This window comes from Rhipicephalus microplus, unplaced genomic scaffold, assembly GCF_043290135.1.
Source record: "Rhipicephalus microplus isolate Deutch F79 unplaced genomic scaffold, USDA_Rmic scaffold_94, whole genome shotgun sequence".
In the NCBI taxonomy this organism is placed as follows: domain Eukaryota; kingdom Metazoa; phylum Arthropoda; class Arachnida; order Ixodida; family Ixodidae; genus Rhipicephalus; species Rhipicephalus microplus.
In genome coordinates this window covers 503,912-530,863 of record NW_027464666.1, presented here as the reverse complement: position 1 = coordinate 530,863, position 26,952 = coordinate 503,912, and the positions used below count along the sequence as shown (strand labels likewise).

Here is a 26,952-nt window from a genome sequence, read left to right as displayed (position 1 = left end):
GAATATTAGCAAGCCTGCGGAGGCCCCTGGCAAGCCAAACTTTAAGAAAACACCGAGCAGCAGCTGGGAAACAAGCTCCACCCATGCCAGGAAAGAAGAAGCAGTAGCAGCAACCACTGGCCTTAGTACGCAGGACGTACAAAACAACTAACCAAACAAGGTGAGCTGGGCGAATCCAGTGCCTCCCAATGTTCCTGCAACTGATAGACCACAGTATAGGAAAATTCTAGAGGAGAACAAAAGATTAACACAAGAAATTAAACAGCTTAGAAATCAAATGGCTGCGGAGCGGAAAGAGTATAAAATGGCCATCTCGTCAATGGAAATCAAATTATAAAATGCAATTAAGAAAATACAAAATCCAGGGTTGATAGGCAACCCCACCGTGGGCAATAAAGAGGCGCGAGAGCGTCTAGCCCACATGAAGGATAGTGCAGAAACGAGCGCGGAAACGATAGACGAAGACTCGTTCGCTACTCAATCAAAAAGCAGTGAACTAGTACAGCAAGTGTAGACGCAGGTTCAAGCAAACAGGGAAAGCATAGCTACTTTACATAAACTTCTAAATGATTTCATGGCGGAAATGAAAACTTTTGTCGTAGAAGAACTGAAAATTCAGAGGCAGTTTGTTAATGAAGCTGTGGGAGGCTTGCAAAGGGCACTAAACAAGCGCTCCTTGTCCGCCCCAGTTATTGACAAACCATCCAAAGCGGGCCGCGACAGCGTGGATACGACCATGCAGCATTGCCAAAAATAATATAAAAAGTGTAAAACATTTAGAGATTTGGCAGTGGAACTGTCGCTCTTTTCACAAGCGCGCCGCAGCACTCCAAAATTACATGAACTCGGTACCAATTCAGCCAGACGTAATATGCCTGCAGGAGGTTGGGCCCAAGATGGTCAAACTGCAGGGATATTATTGTTTGCAAGATCCAAATTATCCCCACGTAGCCTCGCTGGTTAGCAAAAGTATTGCAGCAAAGGTTGAGCACATAGAAAGTCTGCGAATAAATCATCAGATAATCACCCTTCTTCCTCTGAAGAGAGGCAAAGTGAAAACCGTAATATTAAATTTATACAGCCCTCCTAAAGGGAAACACGAGGACTTTGGTGCACTGCTTAAAAATGTCGTCGGTATTGCAAGGGCCAAAGATCGACTTATGGTATTGGGCGACTTTAACGCACCCAGCACCACATGGGGTTATTCGAGAGATTCCCCTAAAGGAACACGTCTCGAACACGCCGTATCCAAACTAGGATTGAGCTTAATTACTCTACCCACAACACCTACGAGGCTGGGTAACAGCGTAAGTCGAGACACGTTCCCAGATCTGACATTCACACGTAATGTTAACGACGCTAACTGGACAAACCTGGAAGAGAATCTCGGCAGTGATCACTACATAATCAGTATTTCCCTCTCAACTCCAAAACTACGCAGAGTCATAGGAGACGTGGTAATCACTGACTGGGAAAGATACAGACGACGTGATCCCTCACCCGACTCTGTACCGGAGTCGATTGGGGAATGGTCAGAGTACATAATCTCAGTTCACAAACAAACATCTAAACGTATCGCAAGAACAGCAGAGACTCCTGCAGTCGACAGGCACCTGCTCCACCTGTGGGAGAGCAGGCGCCGTATGCTGAAAAGGTGGAAAAACCAGCGACTCAGCCGGAACCTTCTCCACAGAATCGCTGCTTTAGGAGAGGAGGCAAATCAATACGCTAACAAAATTGCAGCTGAGGGATGGATCCAGTTCTGCAGTTCACTACAGGACACTCTGAGCACTGCAAAAACTTGGGCCATCCTAAGGAACATGCTTGACCCAGAAAAATCAAAATCGGCCTCAAACAGAACACTACAACGAATAATGCATGATTTTCCGGGCACAGAGGAGGAGTTAATACAAGCACTTAAGGACAGATACATAGGAGAGAATACCGATAGTTGCAGTATTGAAATGCAGTAGACTGGTGCGAAAAACGAGAGACTCGACGCCCCAATCACCACGGAAGAGGTCTTTGCGGCTGCCCAAGCAGCCAAGAGAAATTCTGCCCCTGGTTCAGATCAAATCACAAATGCAATGATAAGGAACCTCAGCGATAAGGTTATAGAGGCACTGACAAACCATTTTAATGACAACTATTGGCTCAAAGGGAAGATACCCGAGGAATGGAAAGTAGCCAAAATTATTACGATACCGACACCCGGGAAGAAGCCATCCCTGCAGGCACTCAGGCCCATATCTTTGACGTCATGCATGGGAAAGCTTTTCGAAAGGGTTATTCATAATCGGCTCCAAAACTTTATAGAGGACAACGGCTTTTTTCCAGCCACTATGCTGGGTTTCCGCAATGGCCTCTCCTCTCAAGACGCATTTCTCCTATTACACGAGGAAGTTTTGAGCTATATACCCACAGGAGGAGAACATCTAATACTAGCCCTTGATTTATAAGGAGCATTCGACAATATCTCGCATAAGGCCATCCTAACAGAATTAAACAACATGGGATGTGGGACAAACACCTACAATTACATCAAGGCATTCCTCACAGAAAGGCGGGCTTCGATAAGCGTAGCACAAGTCACGTCAGACGCTTTTGAGATGCCAAACAAAGGTACCCCTCAAGGAGCCATTCTCTCTCCCCTGCTCTTTAATATCGCCATGTTAGGACTCACGCGAGCTCTGGATGGAGTTCCGCAGTTAGGATACACTCTCTATGCGGATGATATCGCGTTATGGGCAATGCGTGGATCTCTAGCTAACAAAGAGCAGACACTTCAAGAGGCTGCAACAGTAGTTGAAAACTTTTCGAAGGCAAGTGGGCTCAGCTGTGCCCCAGAAAAATCTGAAATTATCAGGGTACATGGAAAAAGATACAAAAGTAACGGAAGAATAAACATTGAAGGTGTCAAAGTACGTGAGGTGACCGTCGCACGTATTCTGGGTTACTGGGTTCGAAGTAATGGACGAGCGAATCATACAATAAACATATTAAAATCAGCCACGAAACAAGTTGCACGAATGATCCATAGAATAACATACCACAAACAGGGCATGAAGGAAGGAGACACAATTAGATTAGTACAGGCACTTGTACTGTGTAAGGTTACGTATAGTCTACCTTTCCACGTGTTAAACAAATCAGAAGAAGAAACCATCAAGTTTATAATTAGGGGCGCCTACAAAGTGGCCATAGGGCTACCGGTATGCACACCAACCCAAAAGCTTTTGGACCTCGGTATATATAATACATACCCTGAGCTAAAGACAGCGGTACTGACTACGCAGATAAATCGTCTAAGTCAAACGAAAGCGGGGAGAGGGATACTTTCTAGGGTGGGCTTTCCGCCATACCCCCAGAACATGGACGAGGTTCTTGTATAAATCCCGGATCCCGTCCGCAGCAAGATCTCGATCTCACCGCTGCCCAAGAACATGGACGTAAAAACAAACAGAAAGCGCAGAGAGGAGAGAGTACGATGGCTCCGAAAAACATTCAAAAACAAATCAAATGTTTTGTATGTGGACCCTTCGAGGTACAATTTTAAGCGGTCAGTTGCATCGGTACTTAGCAACGACAACTGGATGGTGACATGTGCATCACTGTACACGGGTTCGATCGCCAAGACAGAATGCTTTGCCATTGCCCTTGCAATCAAAGCGCAGGAACAAAGAGATGAACCGCAGACAACTATCATTTCCGACTCGCAGGAAGCGTGCCGTTTCTTTTTAAGAGGCCGCCTTCCGATAAAAATAAGCAAGTTCTTAGGCGGGAGCTTGACGAACAAATACAGACTGATCTGGTGTCCATGACACGCAGGCCTGGAGGGGAACGAAAGTGCTGACGCTTGTGCTCGAGGGTTCACGAACCGAGCAGAGCTTCGACAGCACATTCAACCCTTTGAAACACTCAAGGAGGAAGCTATCGAAGAGGATAATGACCCATCCAGAATGGCCCCTCGCGAAATTCTTGCTAACCAGCGAGGCATGCGACAAAAATACAGCGCCCCGCACAAATAATTAGAAGGGGAGAACGCGATTGACCTCCGCCGAATTCAAACGGGAGTCTTTCCCAATCTTCAAATGTTACACAAATTTTTTCCAACGCTGTATGGGCGTGCTTGTCCGTGGTGTGGCGGCTCGCCATCGCTCTACCACATTTCGTGGGGATGCCTAAAACGATCACGAAATTTAGATACCTTTTTAGGTCAGTACAAGCTTTGTAATACTTTCGAGCAATAAGAGGCACAGCTCGCCAGCTCTGACCCAGAGGTGCAGCTTGCACTTCTGCGGCACGTCAGACAGACGGCGGCAGCCAGTGGAGCCCTGGACTTGGGGCCCCACCCATCAAGCTCATGACCCCTTTCCCAAACCCTTGCAAATAAAGTTTTTCCTTCCTTCCTTTCCATTTCAAAACTACACCCACAGACACAGCGGGAATTCAGCTTCTATCGAACATTTCGCGTCCCGCAAACTTTGGCTGTTGATAGAACGTTCCGAAACCAAAACCAATGAACTTTTTTAAATAATATACTGTCTTTATATCTAGCGTGTAACAAAAAATGAACTCTAAATTTTGATTTTAACAACATAACACAATAGTTGTAGAATTGAACAGTTTATTAAAATATACCTTTAGTGTTTGTTATAAAGTACATATCATCATCATAAAGCATTGACCAATCGCATGCTTTTAGACTCTTTATAAACGGTATGAGAGCGACATTCAAGCGCGCTTCCAATTTGCATGCATTGCGGCGCCTAACAACTGACCTCCGCTTTGCGCACTGACACGTTTGGGCTTGCTAATCGTCGTATCTTACCCCTGTCTTACCGAGGAGTACCAGTTCCTACGCCATGCGCCGTTATACGGTCGTGGTTTTCTTGACCATCTTGGTTCGTGCCAGCTGCTTCTTTAACTGGTTCGCAAGCAATGCGCCTGTGGCACCAACCGCCCCGGTCGCGGATCCGAAGGACTTTACAAAGGATGGAACCGTCGCCGTGGTGCCGTTTGAAATGAAAACGGCTGACGAAGATTTCCTCCAGGAAGGAAAAAAGTACGGCCTTCAAATGTCTACACTGGACGTGTGCCACCACAAGGTGAGTCGCATTTGCAAATTGTCCCTAGGCTCCGATGCGTGCCTTTGTAGTTAGTGTTAAAGCAGTATTGTAATGCTCTGCATCCGTATGCACGTGTTTTTCTTTTTGGCATTACGCGCTTGTGAATGTCGCGTCTTTAGCGAATCGTTTGATGTGTGAGGGGCTATGGCTAGCTTATTTGTGTTCATTTTGTAGAAGCAGCACCGGAAAGCATTCCCTCTAGAGGCTTCTGGGATAGTTGCGTTACTTTTTCGTCGCTTACCCAAGCATGAATTTTCAACATATCCAGGCAAAAATGACCCGATTAGAACACTACGAAATTCCTCTCGTTGTGGGCGGCACTGAGACTTCGCGTGGAACTTCGGTGGAAGTAGTTTGCGGTAGTCGTGTCAACGTTGCCCTTGCTGAGTACCGGAACCTGTACCTTTAGCGCTTCATCGATTATGATACCGGACACAGTTTTCTTAATCGAACATAATTTATGTGCCGGGTATGGCCTGACTGGACAATTAACATGTTGGGTCATGTACACGGGTTCCTCACAACGTTCGTGGTCGTAAACGGAGATAAGATAACATAGTTGATCCAGTGGCCGTGCCATAGGCATGGACGCGTCGTTCTTACTTTTCAGAAATGTGCGATTTTCATGGGCCCGCGTTCCTCTTGTGAAACCTCTATTGTGGAAGTTCGTACCCAGAACTGCCATAGCGTCTGACCAGCGTTGCTTCCGCGTTACGACACAACTTAAATGTGTGCATGGTCTTGTAGCTCATTCGTCTTGTCGCCCATCTAGTGTCTATGTCTGCTTAATTGTATATGGCATTAAAAGAGAACTGTTTAGCATACCATACTTTACATATTTTATGTCTAAGTAGGAATATTAAGCACAAGAAACTATTATGTTGACACTGACAACATACTCATATTTGCATTTGGCAAGATAGGAACTCATTTGTAGAGAAATTTATGTGTTTACAATCTTTTAACTTTGTTTTGCAGGTTCTACTCGGTTGGACGTCATCCTGCTCACAGCTCAATGAAGAAGACCTTGGAAAGCTCAGTGTGAGACTACTAAATTGTCAGTCAGCTGTTGAAGGACGGCCTACGTTTGCTTGCACAGATGAAATGGTAAGAATCCATCCTGCGGTACATTTGGATTTTCAGATGGAAAGCTGCTAGATGGTATGTGTGTGTGGGCTTCTGTGAATGATTGCATGCTTGTGTGAAAGTGAGAAAAACAAAAGAACTGGCTGTCTACAGTTTTTGCATCTTGAAACCTGCAATGACACCCTTAAGTTGCTGCAGCTTTTTAGTGAATTGATTTTTTTTCTTTTTTTACGTTTTCAGACATTGTCTAGGAAACAGTTTCATGCATAGGCGTGCGCAGTCAGGGGGGTGGGGGGTAAAAGTTCATAGCAGAGCTGCTCTTCCCCTCCCCATTAATTGAACTTGAGGGGTAGATTTTGTGCCCGCCTAAAAGGTGGGTGCATCCCTTTGCCTGTTCCTCTTATATGAATAGGAAAAGGGGTGTACCCACCACTTAGGTCCCCCTACCCGTCTCATGCACATGCCTATGGTTTGATAGCACGTCTATTAAGATGTGTGGTATTTTTTTATGGGCCAGTTGAAAAGTTACAAAATGGCTGACGGATTTTGCTGATTTATTACTATTTTCTAGTGGATCGGTCTTTTTATACCTTGTTCTCTTTGCAAACAAGTTTGTGAGATTAGCACTTTTTTTTCTTGATTGTGAACTGATATAATTCTTTATGGTTGTGATAGGGCAATTGTAGTAAGAGTGCTATCAAGCCACATAAATATAATTTAAAAAATTCATAGTACCCTATGCTCATTTGCTGCCTTTTTGCTTGGTAGTGTGTACTTTTTACTTTCCACTTTTACTTCCTTTGGTAAAAGTTACATAAAGTTGTACACTTTTTATTTTTAGCCCTTTTTCTTTTTTCATTCTGCCAATTTTTTTCGGCTTTCAATAAAGTTGAGGAAGTGGGGGGGGAGAGCACATGCTTAGCTCTGTGCTATATGTAGAAAAGGCATAGACTGTGGTGTGATGAAACTTTGCCTCATCTGATGCGAAACTCTACACATGCCTATGCAGAGGTGAAATTTTCAGCGTTTGAAAATTTAGAGGCAGAGTTGCGGAAAGTGGGCAGCATTTACGTAGTAATTTTTTGTTGGTTCAGCTCCGGACGCCGGTGCCACATTTTGAGTTTTTGATTCCCAGGTATATTTCCTCATAACAGTAAATAACACAGTCGTATCATTCCTTTCTTGATGTATAAATTTGAGCACAGCCAAGCATTAGGTTTTTTTTTTTTCTTTTTTTCCAGACTTTACGGCAGTGCACTCAAGGAATGGACCAACACACTTGGAACACCTACCACCTGATCAGCAACCGAGCCAGAGCTGTGTGCTACAGCACCCGGCAGCAGCAGTTTTATGCCAAGACTGAAATGACGGTTAACAAGTTGGTTTGGACCACCGATCAGCAGGTGTGGATCGTTCAGTTTTATTATACTGATGCTCCCGTTTTGACAACTTGGACAGCAAGCAGAAACGTTTGTGAAGAATCTTGCACATGGCTTGTGCAAATCTGGGACACACCTGTGTATTGCCAAATGACTTGTATAGCTTTACAGAAAATACCCACACTACCCTCTTGTAACTTTAATATAATGATCTTACATTGTCATTACAGCAAGGCATATCATTGCAAATGACATTGTTGCAAGTAGTCAGCCATGCTTCCAAATTTACTCCCCAAGATTACAGTGATATATACCGCTACCTTGGGCTTTCATCTTCCGTTTCTAAGATTGAACGTGCTAGGATGTGTTTGTTGTTGCTTGTTTGCAAACGCAGCTGGCACACTGGTGATATAGGTCCATCTTGCCACTTCAGATAACATTAAGATTTATGGCATTGTAGTGCATATTGCATGGCACTTCAAATATATCACCTTAGCACATTCCTTGTCTTGATCAGACATTCATGTGCATGAAATGTGAACAGGCTTTCTACTATACAGTGCCAACACAATTTTTATATTTATCTTTACCTGTGGGGTGGAACATCTTTAGTATTTGATTTATGGAAGTACTATTTTCCCATAATATTCAGTTTAATTGGGGGCAACCTGCGGTAGTGGTCTAGTGCTTACAGCACTCGACTGCTGACCCCAAGATCACGTGTTTGAATCTTGGTGAACGTCTTTGCATTCGGATGTAAGGGAAATGCTAGATGCCCATGTTCTTAGGTTTAGATGTGCATTCAAGAACCTTGGGTGGTCAAACTCTCCGGAGCCCTCGACTACGGCATTCCTCGTCATATCACGGTTTTTCACTGTAAGGCTCCGACAATTATGTGATAATTGCGGCAATTTCACTATTCAATCTCCCGTAGTATTTAGTTGTAGTGACAAAAAGGCATAGAATCATAATTTTGTTCTTCCTTCTTCAAAAGGTGAAGGCAATGTCTCAGCTGGAGCAAGAGCAGCAGAAAGTGAGTGAATTGACGAGTCGGACACTGGAGACCATGTCCTCTGGCCAGAAAGCCCTGATGCAGCAGCAGGAGAAGCTGAAGAGCTCCCAGCAGAGTGTGCAGAACATTGTGGCCGCAAACCTGAAGGAGCTGATGCTTGAGAAAGCTCTCATCGCTGCCGGGCAGAAGGAGCTCGCTCAGATGACAAACATTATTCGCAAGAAGCTTGGTGAGTCAGTTGTGCGTCATGTTTGTGTAAAGCTGTAGTACCCTGCCTTAAATGTTGTATTATGCCCTACAGATTTTTTTTAAACCTGGATGCACGAGTTTCAACTGTCCAGTCAATCATTATCTTGTGACTGAGCACTGCGTCAAAAATGAGCAAGAATATACACGCACACAGCGAGCAGTACGATGCAGCTTTCTCCTTAAGGTTGTAATGCGAAACGGATTCAACCACGCCTGTGATTTTTTTTTTGTCCTTGCTTTCTTGAGATGGGCATCTTTTGCATCATCAAAGTGCTGTATAAGCCATGGAAAAAAGAACATGCTGATTAAACACATATGCAGTCTAATCAAGGGGTGTGTAGCACATCTTGCACATCTCAGCCATTACCACTTGAACAATTCTTCGCAGCATGTTGGCAGTGTTAAAAAAAAAATTCACAGCATATTCACGAAGTGAATGATGATCAGTAGGTAGAAGCATTCGTCTGTCTGTCTGTGCATCCGTCCATCTATCTGTCCGTCCATCCATAGGCCTGCTCCTATCACACTGGAGCTCACGTCGTACAACTAGGAGGTCACGTACCACAGGAGATATCGAAAGAATGAACAGACCGACGGCCTAGGAGCTTTGCCTTAAGAAAAAAAAAAAAAAACAAGGGTGTCGATGCTCACATGTTTGGGTTGAAAATTACGTAGGTTGTACGTGCCAGAGTATTGAGACGAAACTTTTTGTTGATCTCCAGAGTGGAAAAACATTCGAGATGGGTTCGCATCCCGGCTGCGCCGGCTGCATTTCCGATGGAGGGGGAAATGTTGTAGACCCGTGTGCTCAGATTTGGGTGCACGTTAAAACCCCAGGTGGTCGAACTTTCCGGAGCCCTCCACTATGGCGTCTCTCGTAATCAAATGGTGGTTTTGGGACGTTAAACCCCACATATCAAAACATTCGAGATAGCTTTACATTTCATTTGGACTGCCTAAGAATAGCGACTTTTTGTTTTCTTCTTTTTGACTTTCCTGAAGGCCCGTGTTGTGCTGCATTGAAACAGTGTTTTGTGGAATCAGTTATGGTGTATCCAGCAGTCATAGCTAGTAGCTGTTGTGTGAGCCAACTTGCAGTAGTGTTGTGATTGTAAGCCTTGGTATCTCTATATTAAATACTAGGCACCTGCTTCCATTGCTGGAACGCAGCGCACAACTCCCAGTAGTAAATCCAACTCTTTCACATTGAGATGCGTAACCACCAGCGATTGGGCCATCCTGGCTTAAACATCCTAACCACGAGTTTGCCCCACCTTAGTAATGTGATGTCGCAGGATAATTTCCCACTATAACTTGATTATGCATGCAAGGTGTCTTGAAACTTATGCTTCTTAAAACAGAAGCTTAGTGCCATGACTTTGTAGTGTCGTTACAGACTCTTTTTCTCTCTTTCATTGTTTTGCTCCCCCTTTCTCCTTCCCAAGTAATTTGCCTACTGGAGTTGTTTCTGGTTAATCTCCCCCTCTTCTTTCTCACACACAAAAAAAGCTAATAATGATTGTTATAATAATAATACAAGTGTCCAGCTATACATAATTGTAATCAAAACAAGCACTTTTTTTAAGTCTTTTCGTGGCAACTGTTCTTAAATCTATAGGCATAAGTTCTTTTTTATAAAACATTTACAAGGCTGAAAAGCTTGAACGTGTAGAACTGGTAACATTCATGTTGCCAATCACTCTAATTGAAAATTGCAGCAAGTGCTGCCATTTTGTGAACTGGCAGCAAATCCGTGTGCACTCCCAAATTGGGTAGCATGGCTGAACCTCGTATGGAGGCAGTCAATAGGGATTTATGTTGGACGAAAGTGCTCGGCATTTGTGCTGTCATGCACATCTGTGTCTACATATGTAAAAGATGTGGTCAATATTGCTACATGCATGTATATTACTATTCTAGGGGGCGACGCGCGTGTGCGCCTGGCGAGGAATACGAAGGGTTGTCTCCGCTCGATCGCTGGTGAACCGGTCACGTCATTACCGCTGGTTTTAAATACATCTAATTCCCAGCCTCTTCGATACGGTGTCTCTTCTTTTCCGTAACATATTTGGTGGAGGTGGAACGTTCCCAGTCTTCACCAGTTTCGCAGTGGCCGCACCGTTCAGTCTCCGGCCATGGCTACCAATGACAACCCGTCGGCGCCTCCATCTTTAGCTCCAGCCACTACATACCTGACGAAACCCACCCCCTGTGATCCTGGTACATTCTCCACACAACCTGGGCTTGACGTTAACTACTGGCTCCGTATGTACGACCGTGTTAGCCAGACACACCGATGGCACCCTACCATGATGCTCGCAAACGTAATTTTTACTTGGACGGCACCCCACATGTCTGGTTCGACGCCCACGAGACCGAGCTCACCAGCTGGGATATCTTCAAGGAGAGACTACGCGATATCTTTGGTGACCCGTCCGGTCGCCAAATAGCAGCGTGAAAAAAAAACTCGCCACTCGTGTGCAGCCCTCAACTGAGTCGTATGTCTCGTACATACAGGACGTGCTCGCATTGTGCCGAAAAGTGGACAAACAAATGACAGAGTGACAAGGTGGGCCACATGCTCAAGCGTATCACGGATGACTCCTTCAACTTGCTCATGTACACTATCACGACTGTAGATAAGATTATCAAGAAATGCCGCCGCTTCAAAATGGCCAAAAGCCGCCGTGTTCTCCCTCAATTTACGCGGCTACCAAACACGGCTGTTACATCAACCTGCACTGATCTCGGTGCCACACCACCCATACAAGACAGCGTGACACGAATAGTTCGACGGGAGCTTGAGGCGTCAAGTCCAGCACCATTTCCTCCACATCCGCTCGACCATGGCGCTGCACAAACGCCTCCGGCGGTCTCTGTTATTCAAGCAGTCCTGAGGCAGGAAATTGCAAAGCTCGGTTTTCCTGTGGCCTGCTCTGTCTCCCAACCCACCTCCAGACCAATGGCAATAAATGCTTCACGCCCGTTTTCTTCCGCGATCCCACAATCCGACGGAATGGAGAACTGCAGAGGACAAACCAATCTGCTTCCGCTACCACCGAGATGGCCATATCTCCCGCTACTGTCGCAGCTCTTGGACGCCCTCAAACTGGAGCCCATTTTCCTCTTCTCGCCCATACGAGGACTCCCATCGGTATTCGACCAGTCGTATGTACCCTTCTTGCGACGTCCCTAACAGCCGCTCCACCGCTCACTCGCCGTCACCTCAACGCCGCCATTCCCCATTGCTCCAACCATGCCGCTCTCCGTCGCCGGTCAACTATGGATCCTCTCGGATGAAAAACTAGACCATGCAGCTCCGCGAGGTAGTGTTGCATCAATTGCGACTGCTCCAAATTGCGACTGCTCCAAAGTTGTAGCGCTTGAAACCCTATAACTCTCCAAGTGACGTCGACATTTATATGCGCCGAGACGGCGCTTGTGCCGCCGGGGGTTATGCTACATGCATGTATATTACTATTCTAGGGGGCGACGCACGTGTGCGCCTGGCGAGAAATACGAAGGGTTGTCTCCGCTCGGTCGCTGGTGAACCGGTCACGTCATTACCGCTGGTTTTGAGAACATCTAATTTTCAGCCTCGTCGATACGGCGCGGTCTCTTCTTTTCCGTAACAATATGAAGCAAGTTTTTTGGTTTTTGTTTGTTTTCGATTAAGAAAATTATGTCGCTTCAGTTCATAGAAAAAGACTCTTTTCAGATTTCATATCTTGTTATGTATGATCAACCTTAACTTGCATCATGTTAATATTTCAACTACTACTCGTAGATCAGATGCTGCAAATTTTATTTTGTTCTTAACTGTGATAGAATGCCACTTGTAATGTTTTTCAATTTTATGTTGTTGGAAAGCAGGCCGATTCATATGTCTGATTTCTTGGGCTTGATGTTCGTTTTTAAACAGACGCTGCTAGCACCATGATGTTGTCCAACGAGCAACAGCGGCATGTGAACCATCGAGAGCTGCTAAAAGACCTGAAGGCTGTCCAAGACTATGCCAAGTTCTTGCAGGAAAGGCTAGGTACGACTAATTTGCATCGACTGAAGTCTTTGTCTGGTGTTACTTGCTGTCATAGTACAAACATCCCATGAAACAGACATCGATGAGCATTGCTGTCACTGGAACGTGTGCCGATGGAAGGCATACTTCTTCATTTTCATATTGGTAGGATGAGTTTGCAAATACAGCTTTGCACATTTGAGTGCAACTACATTCTTGGCTGTGGCAATCGTACGGGATACGAAAAGTACTTGCGCTATGCAAACTATTCTGCTGTCGGGCATTCTCGCGCCTACCGTTCTGGTGCTTCTTAACCACTGTTCTGCTCTGAGCTGTTTCAAAACTTTGAAATCTTTTTGTTCTTTTGAAAGGAGCACTTGACGAGGAGCGTCATATTTACCTCATACTTGCAGTGCTGATCTGTTGTTATTTATATTTGTGCAGCTGGCTTTCTTGATTTGTTAAAAGCTGCTCATTCAAAGCAGCTTGTTGCCTTGTCTTAAGCTTGTCTTCTGTTTTGCCTACGCAGCAATAGGAGACACGTTTGTTTTATTCATGCTGTCAACTTCTGCTATGAATGTACCAACTTCTGCTATTCTTGGTAGCTTTCATTTTCAACTTTATAACCCTTCATTTTTGTAATTTAATAAATGTACCACTTCCTTCTGCATGAATCTGTTTCTCAGAAAAAGTTGTGTGATGTTTATTTTATCAGCTGAATGTTGAATGTTAAGCGCTGTTTGCACCAGCCATAAGGCACATAAGGTGTTTGTGCAAGAGAGCGTGGTTTTGATTTCGGGCCACTGCAGTCTCATTTCGATAGAGACAATAGGCAACTAACACCCATACACCACAGTGGGGACGGTGCACAGCGGCTGGCCCAAGAGTCTCAACGGGTGCGCTCTCTGCGACAGCAGTCGCATTTTCGCGAATGTGAAATGCTATCGGCTTGTGAACTACGTAATGTTAGTGGACATTAAAGAGCACCAGGTGGTCAGTTTCCAGATCCCTCTACTACAGCATGCCTCTGGTTCATATCGTGCCTTCAGCATGTAAAACCCTACATGTTATTTCAAGAACAACAATGTGCTTAGATTGTGGGGCACTTTTAAGGAACTCTAGGCAATTAAAATCCATGTGAATATTCTATTCCTCTACGGAACACCTCGTATTCATATTTTGGTTTCGGCACATGAAACCTTGGAAGTCGTTGCCATTACTGCTAATATCAATATTATTATTACTCCCTTCTTGCTGGTGCATTAAACTGCTATTGCTCTAGTACTGTACCACCAGTGTTGCCAAGGCATTAACTTGGTACTTTTCAGAGCAAACAACTCTAGAGGTTCTTCGTCGCCAGGAAACTGCTGCTGTGCGTTTTGAGGAGACTCTGAACAACCTTGGCAAGATAAATTCCAGCATCGGTTACGTACAGGAAGTGATCGACATAATGCGAAAAGACGTCGACAGCAAGTTTGGTTGGCTGGTACAGCTACTGCACAGCACAGGTTGGCACTTGTTTTTTTTTTCTTGTTGTTTTGTGTTCTTTACTGTTGGCTGAGCTTGTGGATATTTCAGCACTTCAAATTATTGAGCACATATTACAGTATTCGAAACGAACGATTAAACTTAGTTCACTGCATGTAACCCGCCCGGAAAAGTTTTTTTTTTTCCAACTTGCAGTTGCTATGCCACGAAATCTGCATTGCCATGAAATCTGCATTGCCACGAAATCAAACTTCAAGGCAAACAACGGAGTAGTAACATTCGAACTTTTGAATATGCATTTCGGAAGTGTGAAGAAACGAGGACAGCAATGTAAGACTACCTGTAGCTGTCCTCGCCTATTTACAATGCTTCTAGTTATGTTCGAGTTAAGCTCGCTTGCCCAAGTCAAGTCAATTGAAACTTTGCTTACAAGATTGCTTATTTACTTCTCTCCAGGTGGCCAACTCAGTGCAATCTACTGCTGCGTACTGCACTGTTGTTACCTCCTGGTAGCCATGTTCCTCGCAGCTTTCCTCCAGTTCCCAATGCCATCACGTTTGTTTCTGCTCTTCATTGTGCCCACCAACGCAATTGCCAGCGTTCGGGAGAGTTTCAGCCTCGACTTTGGGCCTCTGACCATCTTGTTGGCCATCTTTCTTGTAGGTGCGTGCATTCTGTTATGCTCTACTTATCTGTGTGTACACTAAGAGCTTTGAGACCAGTGTGTCTACTAACATGTCAAATTAAGTCGGTCTTGTTCGAGCTGGCTACGTATGTCTGTTCATGCTCATTATTCTCGTGCTACTGCTCGGCACATTACTCTGGTGCTCACGAGATCAAATTACTGGCTGCAGTTTGTCGCATACAGGTTGAGTGGAATGAAAGATTGTGCACTTTGCTTTGCGGGGAATGCTTCAAAACAATCTACTTAAATGGAGTCCTTCGCTAAGGTGTGCCTTACGTTCATTCCAGTTTTATTATATTAAACGCTGCAATAAATTCTACTGGGGTTAAGCCAGTGACTGGGCTCAGTAACACCAGTTTTGCGCGATGAAGCCTCAATAAAACAAATAGGTACATTGAATTACGAGTTATAACTGACAATAGTTTTGCCATTTCATTTGTTGCGTACATTTCTTGGCTCACGCAGTGCTTCATGTCGTACTTTACGGATTGGTCTAGTCGTCATCCATTTCATCAATCACTCAATACACATTAGTGAAAAGGTTTGAAAATACTTGTGTTGTGAGTGTATTTTGTGTTCAATTGCTTCACTTACTCCACTTAGTATTCTTAATTGTATGTCACTATTGTTCATAATGGTGGAAGAGTCGCAATGGCTATAATTTGAAAAAAAGACAACTGCGTGCTATTTAGGGATACGCAGTGCTGACGCACTGCACGAAACTTGGTACCAGTTAAATGCGTTTTTTAACAGGAGTTTCATTTAGTGAAAGATAAACAAGGGCCAGAATTCAAGTGAAAAACTTGTCATATTAGAGGCATTTGTCCTACTTAAAGGGGTGGTGCCATGAAATTTCAAGGCTACAGCAATCGCCTTGTGGGTTTTCTCTGTATGCGAAGACACTTTACACAAAGGATCTGACACAACAAATGTTTTGAATACATTTTAATTCGCCTCCAAAGGGTACCTAAATGCTCATTCTTCCAAGTGAAGCCCATCGCAAGCGCGTCAAGAACTGTCCTAGCTCTGTGAAAAAGGCAACGAAAGTTGTAGTGATGTTACACGAGAATCGTAGCGAGTGTAGGCGAGCGAAGGTTTTCCCTTCAAGGAAACGGAGGTTTATCGCAGTGCATCCCCTCCCTATTATGTCAATGTGTCGGTATGTGTTTGCACACCTACTTTCATAGGTGACTGTGGGAGTGACTGCCCCCTAACCCCTTCCCGTGCACATATAGAGACCTCGCAAAGCATTGTGGCTGCTACGCATTTATTTGTTGGTATTGTGCGGCATGCATGTGCGAGAAATCCAGCGAGAGCAGTTGATAACCAGCACGACGTATGTCACAGCTTTGTGTGGTTACGTGGCCAAGCTACACTGTTATGTCACAGCCCAATTCGGTGCCTAGGAACCGAAACGAAAAATTATCTCTATAAAAAAAAGGCTATATTAATTTATTTAGTGAGAATAAATGAATCTTGATGTGTGTATCATTATTCCGGAAACTTTAAGGAACGCTTGCAGCAAAGAGCCTGCAAGCCACAAATGTGGTGGTGTGGTGTTGGCGTTACGTTTCCAGTTTCGGAACTGGGTCTCTGGCTCCACAGAGGGCGTTTACAAATTTATATTATATTGGCCATGCTTGTGTGCAGAAAGAGCTTTCCTCCCGGGTCTCGGCCTGTCGCTTCCTTTTTGGCTTCGCCGGGCCTCGTGTTCTCCGTGCGTCACGTTTGATGCGCGATACAATAGGTGGCACCACCTCTTTGAGCAGCAATTTCATTTTGAGAGTACATATTGTTTGCTGAGAGTGTATTGTTATTTATCTTCTGCCTAGGGGACCTGGCGTGCCATGCCATTCGAGGATTGTTTCAGCGCCGCTCATCTCGGCATCTTGCTCTTGATGCACGACCTTACAAGGCTTGCTCGAGGGCTGCGAATGGCTTTACCTTTTCCAGGCAAGCAACTCTGCATTCACAATCAATTTCTCAACTTTGAGTCACCTTATCAGTATATGTATATCGAAATTGTGTTGCCAGAGCACAGAAAATCTTGGGTTTCCTTCAAATCGGTTTGTTCAAAAAGCAAGGGAAAAGAGACCTTTGAAAACAGAGAGGCTTTCACCACTCTTAACTGCGTGATGTCAAAATGCATGACATGAGGTGGTGTAAGGTTTATTAAGAAAATGTGGACCAAATGCAAGATCGTGATCATCGCAAATCCACTGCAGATATACAAAGCTTTTAGTGGCTGCGGTAGTTCCTTTTCACATTTGTCATCTGCTGCTGCTCATTGCATTGCTCCAGTGGCTCTCAAGAGTATTTGATGAGTGATGTTCAAAATGTACCGTAGAATGGAGACGTTGCTTTCCGAGTACAATATGTGGTTCTTTACGTGGTGAATTTTTTTGTGCATTTGTTTTTAAGTCTGTGTTTGTTGCAAGTAAGTTGTGCGAATATAGTAGTGGAGGTCGCATCGGCACACAATGTCATGTGTTGAACTTATATTTATGCTGCTAATTAACGGGGCTGGCAGAGTTGACATGGAGTAGCCATTTATTGGAAGCTGCGATCCTTGGAGCTCTTTGAATCTAGTACAAAACTGACAGCTACAAGCTGAACGTATTTTCACAAGCTGTGGCTTAGAACTTTTGACCGTAAAATTTCTTTAGCTTTTTGAACTTTTTTTTCCTAAGTCCTTTATTTACAGGATTAATTTACATATTTTTTGACCTGGCATGTTCTCTTTTTTCTTTTCGTTGCCTTTAGTACTGAAGCAGTATACACAGAGGATGATCGAAGGTACGAATGTCGTGCTTCAGGTACAGCAACACCATCAGACAACCTATTGAGGAGAAGTAAGTTGCTTCAGCATAGCTGATGCCACTGCATTGATAAGTTTAACATAGTTTTCCATTCTGTATATTGCAGTCAAGGAATAGTTTTTTTTTTTATTAGTACAACCAGTCACTCGGGGTAAAGTCCTTTCATTAGCATGGAAGTTGTCTTGAATATTAAATGACCAGCTTGTTGTTCACAGTTTGCTCAAAAGTTTGAAGTAATGACTGGCACCGTTTATGACATTCTACCTAAATGAATTAAGCTGAAAAAGTGTCTTACGGTGAGTTTTGCTTCAAATATTTATTGTAGCCTTTTCAAAACAAATGTTAAAAAAAATGTTAAGTATTATTATTTTATTACCTTTTACAAGTGTTGAATTTCTGTATGCAGCAATATAATTAAGACTGAAGCATGTGTATTTGATGAATCTTGGATGGACCTGATGTTCTCCACATTGTATTGTTCGGGTGTTTCGAAATACGAATTTCCACAGATTTTCATAAAAATGCCCATTTTGAAAGAGGTGGGGTGAGGGTAACTGCAGTTTGTTACAAAGCAAAGACTCGGCTTAGAAAGTGTCAACTTACCTTCACACACTAAAGCAAGAATGAAACTCGACACCTTGTGCATATGTACAAAAAAAAGTTGAGAAAGCACAGTTTACCCTATTTCATTTAAAAACAGTACAAGCAACACGAGCATTGAGGTAGACGCATCGATACTGGCACTGACTTGCAACTACTAATCCTAACCAACTCAACAAATAGTCTGTTCTATTGAAATGTTAGTGCTTTCTTTCAGTATTCAGTTCTGGAAGAATGTTTTGTGTATAGCCAGTTCCACTAGGATCACTGAAGACTGCTACTTATGGCAGCTTCTTTATCACTACTCCTTCATTGTGCCCACACATTTAAGGGAGACTAAAAGCAAATATTAAGTCGATGTTGATTGCCGGAATAGCATTCCAGGAAACTCGTAGTGCTGCTTTTTTTTGCCAAGAAAATGCTTATTTAGTCATGTTTTAGCTGTCCGCATCGCCTTAGCGCACTTCAAATTACTCACGTTCACGTCATTGTTGCTCGGCACAACATAGCCCGGCTTTACTGCGTGGCCGCCGACAATAGTAGCAGCAGAGTGAAAGTAGAGGGATTCACAGCGGCAAAAACAGCCATTGAACAATTTTGTGGCATGGCCTTCAAGATGGCAGATGTGCTTGGTTCAATTAGGCCCCGCTAGAAGCCGCGACCTGTCCAGTTTAACCAGGCGAAAGTTGAATTTCTGAACCACTCGCGCCCTTTCCCATAGTAACATCTGGCGGTTAATTTTTCCCACGAGTCAAACAGAAATGAACAAACGGAAACGCATTGCTTCTTTAGATGCATGGAATGTTCTTTATTCAATGCAGCTAGTTAAATTACTAGTGAATAATTGTAGGCTGTAATTCTGATGTCATCGGGATGATTTTGCAAGTGTCCTATTGCGGCACGTGTATTCTTGTGCATTTACTTTAATTTCTCGGTAAGTAGGGCACTGCTGTTTATAATATTGTCATTTTTGATGTTGTCATGCATTGAGCTTTCACTCTGACATAAATTGTTATTTGTCTTTAGTGTCCCTTTAAGATGGTTTTTGCCACTTTGAACCTGTCGCATGTAATCCATTAAAGCAAATGTGTAGAAATGTTCCAGTAAGACACAATGCATCTTTTGCTAATTGAGTGAGAGAGCACCTTTCACAGTCCAGATGAGAAATCTTGGCTACCAAAAACGTAACAGCAAACAAGGAAAAGGTGTTATGGTTGTCAATTACATTACAACATCTCACTGAAACTTCTGAAATAGTCTTTACAGGCACACGTGTAAACTACTGTCTTAACTATTTTCATTTCATTTTACAGCCATTTGAGAATTTCTCTAGCATTCTTTCATGTATGTTGGCTCGGTGGAATAAGTATCGATGCTGCAGCAGTATCTGAATGATCAGGCATTGTTAAAAAAAATAATTTTTTATCATGTTTTTATCCGTGTTCTATTACCTAGGGGTCCTCTATAATCTGTCAACTCTCCAACAGGGTCGTTGAAGCATGGCAGTGGAATGTCGGCTACAGGGTCACGGAGCAGCACACCACTACTGGAAGAAAGACGCGCGACGCCTCCTTCCAGCGATGCCGAGCATGACAGCGATGCTGATGTGTCGGGCTGGCTTTTGAGAAATGCAGAAGCCTGTGCCATGCCATACGTCGTGCCTGCCACCTCAACTCCTGTTGCCAGCCCTGAAAGGCCGTTGTTTCAGACATCAAGGAATGTAAGCTTTTAATATATTCATCGGTTGACTCAATGTAATCGATCTGCTGCTGCAGTGTTTATCAAATAAGTGCCGACGCGGACTTTCAGTGTTGTATGTGTGTATTCATGCCTTTCAGGAAGTAAGATGAGCTGTGTCCGATCTGGCAAGGAGGTACTGAAGAGTAAAAAGCAGACTTTTAGAGGTGAAACTCATTAAGGCGTGGGTCTGTCCATCACTTGTATGTATGCATGTAGTAGTACATAGCCACCGGTGGCACATACCCACTCTAGAGCGGGTATGTGCCGCAGGGGATGCGAGTTCAGAGGTAAAGGTACTTGGAGTGTTCACTAGATGAACGCACGGATGGACGGACAGACAGACTAGAAGATGGACGGACGGATGGATGGAGATAAAAACGTACAGACAGGTGGATGGACTCGCGAACGGGCACATAGACAGACGGGCGAACGCATGGATGGGCGTACATACGGTCGCGCAGACGGACGGAAGCAAGAACCAACGGCCGGACGGAAGCACCGGTGCGCTGACGGACGCTTCGCGCCACTGATCATCATTCACTCCATGGATATGCTGCGATTTTTTATTTTGTTGCTATAATGGTCTTTCAAATTGCATTTAGTATGGCATAATTGCACTTTCCAACTTGTGCAGAAAAGAAGACAAAATGAATTGAGAGTTTAGAGTCTGACTGCGAGCGATTCTGAATTGGCTTTGGTCAATAGTAGTAAGCTTGTATTTGTGCAGCGAGCCCATCCTCATTGCAGTTGTAAAAAATTTTTCTTGATACTAGATTATTTTCACTGAGCATATCTTACGCTTGGCCTGCGCAGATGTAGCGTCCTTAGAGAGGCGGGGAACTGCATAGATTTCGCGTTTATAACGAGCGCGTTTTGCTGTGACACGGTCAGCTTCACGTGCAAAACGACGGCGAAACAGAGTGGATGCACCTTCATGCTCTGTTCAGTTGATTATATAAACATAGCGAAATATACGTTTTACGTTCTGCTGCTCGCACAATAATTCTGCACATGTGCGCTATAGTCCTTTAATGCATTTGTGTGTAAATCATTTGTGTACACAGGTCTGACTGGAGCAGATTGTAAGTGATCTGCTAAAAATGCCTAATAGCAAGCTTTTTGCCTCTTAAAAATTTCCTCCGCTGAATAGGTAGTAAGGTACACAGCGATTTTAGCAGCTTAGCCCTGTTGAATGTAAGCTATCGTTTTTTAAACTGAGGTTTAGTTTTTAATCTGAGCCATAGAATTGGGTGTCATTGGTGTGCAATGGAGTACCTATTTGATTCATCGTAAAAAGCGTGTCCTATCAAAATACGTATCCTTCCCGACCGCAAATTCTCGCATGTTGCTTTATCTGATTGAGTATCATTCGTATATGAAACGAAAATTGTTGCAACATTGCAAGTTTATATAAACGAGCTTTCTTTTTACCGGCCCATTATGGTCACGTGTGAAGTGTAGGAGGCGCCTTGTTCTTATAGGCATAACGAGGGATCTGCATTCTTTTAAGTATCATAGTCTGCAAGTGCCTTCGACAGCCTTTGCCACCACCTTCGGTGCTTGCCACAAATTAAAACAAAAAATAACTCATACACACAAACTTCATAAATAACTTCGTAGTGCAGTGTGCATTTCAGCTTGCATATGTAGCTTCAACTATGCATGTAGAAACATTCACTTTGCTGCACTGGTATCTAATATGGTTGTACTCTGTAAATGCTCTTGGGGCTCTTTTCCATTGTTTCAACGGACAGCTTCTATGTGCTGCTTACACGATGAGTGGCTAGACCAAATTTGCAGCCACTATACGATGGAGTACCTTTTTATCATTGCTGTTGCAATGTGGCACATCAGACATCATGTGAAACGTCGTTGCACATTTCTTTGCATAGCTATCTGTAGTAATTGACAAAATCGTTAGTTAAACTGGGGTCACACTGTAATTAGCAAGAGCACTGACTTTACTTAGTCAGTGCTTCAGCCTTTTCTTGCCACTCCTACATAAAAGTGGTGAAACACAACTCTATTTTGCAAAAGTGCGCACCCGTAAATAAAAGGATCGGCGAACACCACATTGAAGTCCCAGTTGCCACCGCCTGAACCATCCTCGAGCAATATTGATTCTGTGAGTGTACTGTAGCTTTTTTTTTTCCACGATCTTCTTGTAGTATCGTGTGGCAGACGCGCCACACGAAGAACACGGGGCACGGCGCTGAAGCGCCGGCCGGCAAGAAGTACGCAGCAGCTGGTAACCAAGCAGGAACTGTTTTATTATATACAATGCCCCGCATATATACACAGGATAGCGCCCCCTAAAGGCGAAAATACTTTACATGAAATCGCAACTAGCTCTTCGTGAAACCGAAACACCACACTTTTGATGACTGAGAGTTAAAGGGAAATGGCTTTGGTTGCTTGACTATGGTATAGCAGGAGCAGTTTCTGCTTCGGTGAGCCGAGCTCATTTACTGTAGGCTATAGGATCACAATAAACTCTGTACGTTTGCCCTAAGTTATGGTAGATTCTCAATAAACCTCTAATATGATTAGCTTAGTGGTTGAATTTTTTACCTCTGTTCCTCTCGCAGCGTACTTGTGCTCAGATTTGGGTGCACGTTAAAGAACCTCAGGTGGTCGGAATTTCCGGAGTCCTCCACTACCGCGTCTCTCATAACCATATGGTGGTTTTGGGACGTTAAACCCCACATATCAAATCGATCATCTCTCAGCGTACGGAACTCCCGTTAAATGGAACATATTTCCCTGGTTTCTTTAGGTCCAGTTTATCGAGTCTACCGCATGCATCTTAGAGACGCTGGAATTTCCAACAAATGAGTAATCGGGGCTGTTGCCATAGTATAATGTTATTATTTTGTCAAAGCTATTTGCTCAGTTCTGTTTTTTTTCTCTCTTTCCCTCTAGGAGAATGGACACTTGACGAAGCAGAACCTTCTTTCCTGCTTCAAAAGCGGTTCTCGTGCCAGCTTTCGCGATTCTCCAGACCGAAGGTAAGTGGCAGCACATTAAGCACAGAGCATCTTTCTGAGTGGTAAGCTACGTTCACCTTTTTTGGTATTGTGGTACGGCCCCGATAGATTCCGGAAATGAATGCTTATTTCATTTTGATAAAAGTCGTGAAGGGAGACTGTTTTCTATAGTGTGAGGGGGGGGTGTTAATATGAGATGTTCAGACATGTACCACAATCCACATTGATCAGGTTTGTCTGCCCTGATGTACTAGTTCCCACAAGTGAGCACAGTCACCCAATCATAGAAAAATTTGTATCACCCGTTAAGCATTTTATTGCTGTATTAAAGTGCAAACCTTGGCTTCCGGCATCAATCCATCCATCTTTGTAAATTGTGCATACCTGTTTACGTGATTCAGCACATCATTCAATAAAAGCCGAGACATTGGAATTGGTAGAGAAGCATAAGCTATTGGTGCAGGAGTCTGCATGTTGAGTGCATTTGCGCCTACAATAGAAGTTACCATGTGTCGGTGGTGTTATAACTCGTCGCAGCAGGGATGGGTATACTTTAGTAACAGTACTTCTTGCTAAAATGTACGAGGTTTTGCACTTCATATTAGCATACCTTGTGTCTGTGCACATATTTCTTGGGCCACAGCAGGCTACGCAGTAGTGTACGATGTCGAAACTCTACACGTGCGTTACATACTGGTTTCCAAGGATGCCCGTTCATTGGTGTGCAGTTCTTTGCCATAGATGCATGCAAAGTCCACAAATTAGGCTCTCGTGATAATCGCGCTTTGATGCACCATGTAACTCCCAAATAAGGAGGCTCCCTGAAATGGGCACTTCGCAGACTGGGACATCAATGGCGACGCTGCCGACAATAACACAGCAACAATGCCATTGAACATTGCTCATAAAATCTCAGGTGATCTGTGTTTATATTTATCATTTGTCAAATTTCACTTTTATTACTCTTGCTTCCAATCCGTGCAGGATTTTTTGACCAACTATGGCTATCCCCACTGTGAAAGAAAGTTGCTGTGATAGGTCATTCCTTTCTAAAGTTAAATTACTAAGTTTTATCACTTTCTGATTTGCGTATGCTTAGCTAACAAAGACCATCGTTCTTTTCCAGCATTGCTTCGAATACGTCGCTGTTATCCAGTGGGTCTCGGCGCCGCTGCAGTGGAATGAACAAATCTGGCGCACCATGCAAAGGCACTTGTGTCAAGGGAATGGATTTCTGTTATCACCACTGCTAGTCACGTCTGCACAGCATAATGCATGACACTAATGTCGGTCACATCAACTTCTTTTTAGTGTTCAGTGTTTTTAGTGTTTTAACGTTTTTTTACTGTCCTTTTGTGAGCTATGGCATTGGCCGTAAAAACTTTCAACGTAAGGGAGCGCTAGTCATTTGTTTTCTGTTCACATTTTCTTTTACAATAGTTTCTTTTACAATAGTACAATAGTACATTTTCTTTTACAATAGTACAAAAGCCACAGTTGGTCTTGCTGCTTTGAAAATTGACAAATGTTTTTCACGACAAAGCCTGTGTGAAGTTTGGTGCTTGTTTTTAACTTGTGTAAAAAAAAAGTGTCTTTTTTATATTTCTTTTTCATTTTTCACTTTTTACTTGTGACATTCTTACGTAATTTTATCACTGCTTATTTAAAGCTTGCTTTCATTTGCTACGAGTGCTACTTTAGAGGGGCCCTGCAACACTTGTTCAGAAAGGGAAAGACGAGTTGATTCACGAGTCCATAGACTTCTTTAACAAAGTCACTTGATAATTGACTGAAAAGATGTTGCTGGACCCCTTTAAGTTTGCTTCTAACGGGCAACCATTTATTGTACGTATTACCTGTACTGTGATCAACTGGCGCAACTGGTCACTTTTGTACCATTGATTGACCTAATAAATAGTTCAATACGTGTTCATTCACTGAAGTGTGCCCCACTTGCCTGTATAGCCATAAAGGAAACACTCGGAGGAAGAGGGCTAAATAAGGAGCCTCATCACTGCCAACACATGTTCTGGCCCAAGGGTGTAGCCAGGTTGGGGGTTCAACCCCCCTTTTCGATGTTTTTTATGCATGTATATACAGACACACATACAATAGATGCACAAACATGCAGAATGTAATTCAACCCCCCCCCCCCCCCCCCCCTTTCTCCCGATAAAATTTTTGGCTACGCTCCTGCTTGGGCCCTGCCCGTCCAACTGCTGCAGGGTGTAAACTGAACTCCAGTTTGACACAAAGATACCTTTATAAAAGCTTGTGTGTTTTGCCGCCGGCATGTTCTTCCCATTGCTAGCGCAAAAAATCTGTTTCTACCCAAAGTGTGCCATAGGCGAGAGGCAGCGCCTGCGAAAATTGGCCGATGGTGGTTTGGTGGGCGCGGTCTTCCCGTTGTTACGGTTCACTTTGTGTGGCCATGGTGAGAACGAATTTCTAGTGCAAAAGCCAACCCACGCATCGAGCAAGCACATTTACTAAAACAGATATGTCGGTCGTGCCGTTTCCAAAAAGTGGGGAGCCTGCTCTTCAAAAAGATACTAAATGAAAATTAAAAAAAAAAAAGGGGGGGGGGGGGACTACTTGATCGAGGTTCTACTCGGAAGACGCGACAGTGCTAGCCGCGACGTCAGTCATCTTACCGAATACAGGGCACGTGTTGCTTTCCTACTTGCCTCTGTCCACCTCTTTTACATCCCACTCTTTCATTCCCACAAGCACCAAGATGTGCCCTACTGTTTATGTGCCGGTGCCATTCATAGGTTGCAAGACGCGGGTGACTGCTAATACGGTTGGCACGCAAATTTCCAGTGACGTCGCATTTCGCCAGTGGTATTTGAGATTGCGTGAAAATAAAGCAATTTGTCTTGCACTCCCGGATACCGTGAGAGGGGGAATTCACCGAAGTGTCCGGCTAAGTGCGTTCATGTCCGAAGTGTCCGGCTAAGTGCGTTCATGTATCTGCCCGTCCAGGCATACGTTCTTGCATCATTATCATCAGCCTGACTATGCACATTGCAGAACAAAGGCCTCTCCCATGTTTCGCCGTCGACTCGCTCTTGTGCTTGCTGCTGCCGCTTTATACCCACAAACTTCCTAATCTCGTATGCCTACGCAACTTTCCGTCTCCACTTCCCTTGCTTGCCTTCTCTTGGAACCCATTCTGCGATCTTTAATGACAAGCGGTTATCTTGCTTTCGCGCTACATGCCCTGCTCATGATCATTTCTTCTTGATTTCAACTATGGTGTCTTGAAGTGGATACTAAAGTCAAATAACAATTTACGTTGCAAGATCTAGATTGACAATATTATCAACATCAGTGCCCTACTTACCAATAAATTAAGGTAAATGCACAAGAAAACATGAACCGCAGTAAAACATTCTCAAAATGATTTCGATGACGTCAGGCGAGCCAGTTAATGATGACGTCAGGCGAGTACAGTTAATCTCTAGTAACCGAACTAGCTGCACTAAATATAAAGAACTTTTCGTGTACCGAGAGATGTAATAAAATGCTACCTATTATTTTTTGTTTGATTCATGTAAAAAACAACCACTGGATGTTACTAAGGGAAATGGCGCGAGTGTTTCAAAACTTCGATTTTCACCTTGTTAAACCAGACAGCTCGTGCCATCTAGCGCAGTGGTGTTAACTTAGCATCCTTTCAGTCGTGCTAGTGACAATTAAGTCTCTTTGGAGTCTTCGCAGCTTTTTGGAGGACTCGAAATTTGAGCTAGAGTGTTCT

At 43.8% G+C, this 26,952-nt stretch overlaps 1 protein-coding gene across 1 annotated transcript; it reads left to right on the top strand.

Moving 5' to 3' along the window:
- Positions 1 to 4,794: 4,794 nt before the first annotated feature.
- LOC119162088 (protein brambleberry) lies at positions 4,795 to 25,129 on the top strand. The gene is made up of 12 exons (XM_075885240.1): positions 4,795 to 5,108; positions 6,108 to 6,236; positions 7,457 to 7,618; positions 8,589 to 8,835; positions 12,778 to 12,894; positions 14,202 to 14,381; positions 14,818 to 15,024; positions 16,879 to 16,999; positions 17,810 to 17,898; positions 19,953 to 20,185; positions 23,128 to 23,213; positions 24,319 to 25,129. Exons 1-12 carry the CDS (start codon positions 4,866 to 4,868, stop codon positions 24,443 to 24,445), a joined length of 1,941 nt encoding a protein of 646 aa, XP_075741355.1. The 5' UTR covers positions 4,795 to 4,865; the 3' UTR covers positions 24,446 to 25,129.
- Positions 25,130 to 26,952: the final 1,823 nt, after the last annotated feature.

What these genes read in the sequence shown, in the direction of transcription:
- LOC119162088 (XM_075885240.1), top strand. Translation starts at nt 4,866, where the DNA reads ATGCGCCGTTATACGGTCGTGGTTTTCTTGACCATCTTGGTTCGTGCC. An exon ending in TTTGGACCACCGATCAGCAG is followed by an intron (nt 7,619 to 8,588) that starts GTGTGGATCGTT and finishes CTTCTTCAAAAG; the next exon opens with GTGAAGGCAATGTCTCAGCT. An exon ending in GTTCTTGCAGGAAAGGCTAG is followed by an intron (nt 12,895 to 14,201) that starts GTACGACTAATT and finishes GGTACTTTTCAG; the next exon opens with AGCAAACAACTCTAGAGGTT.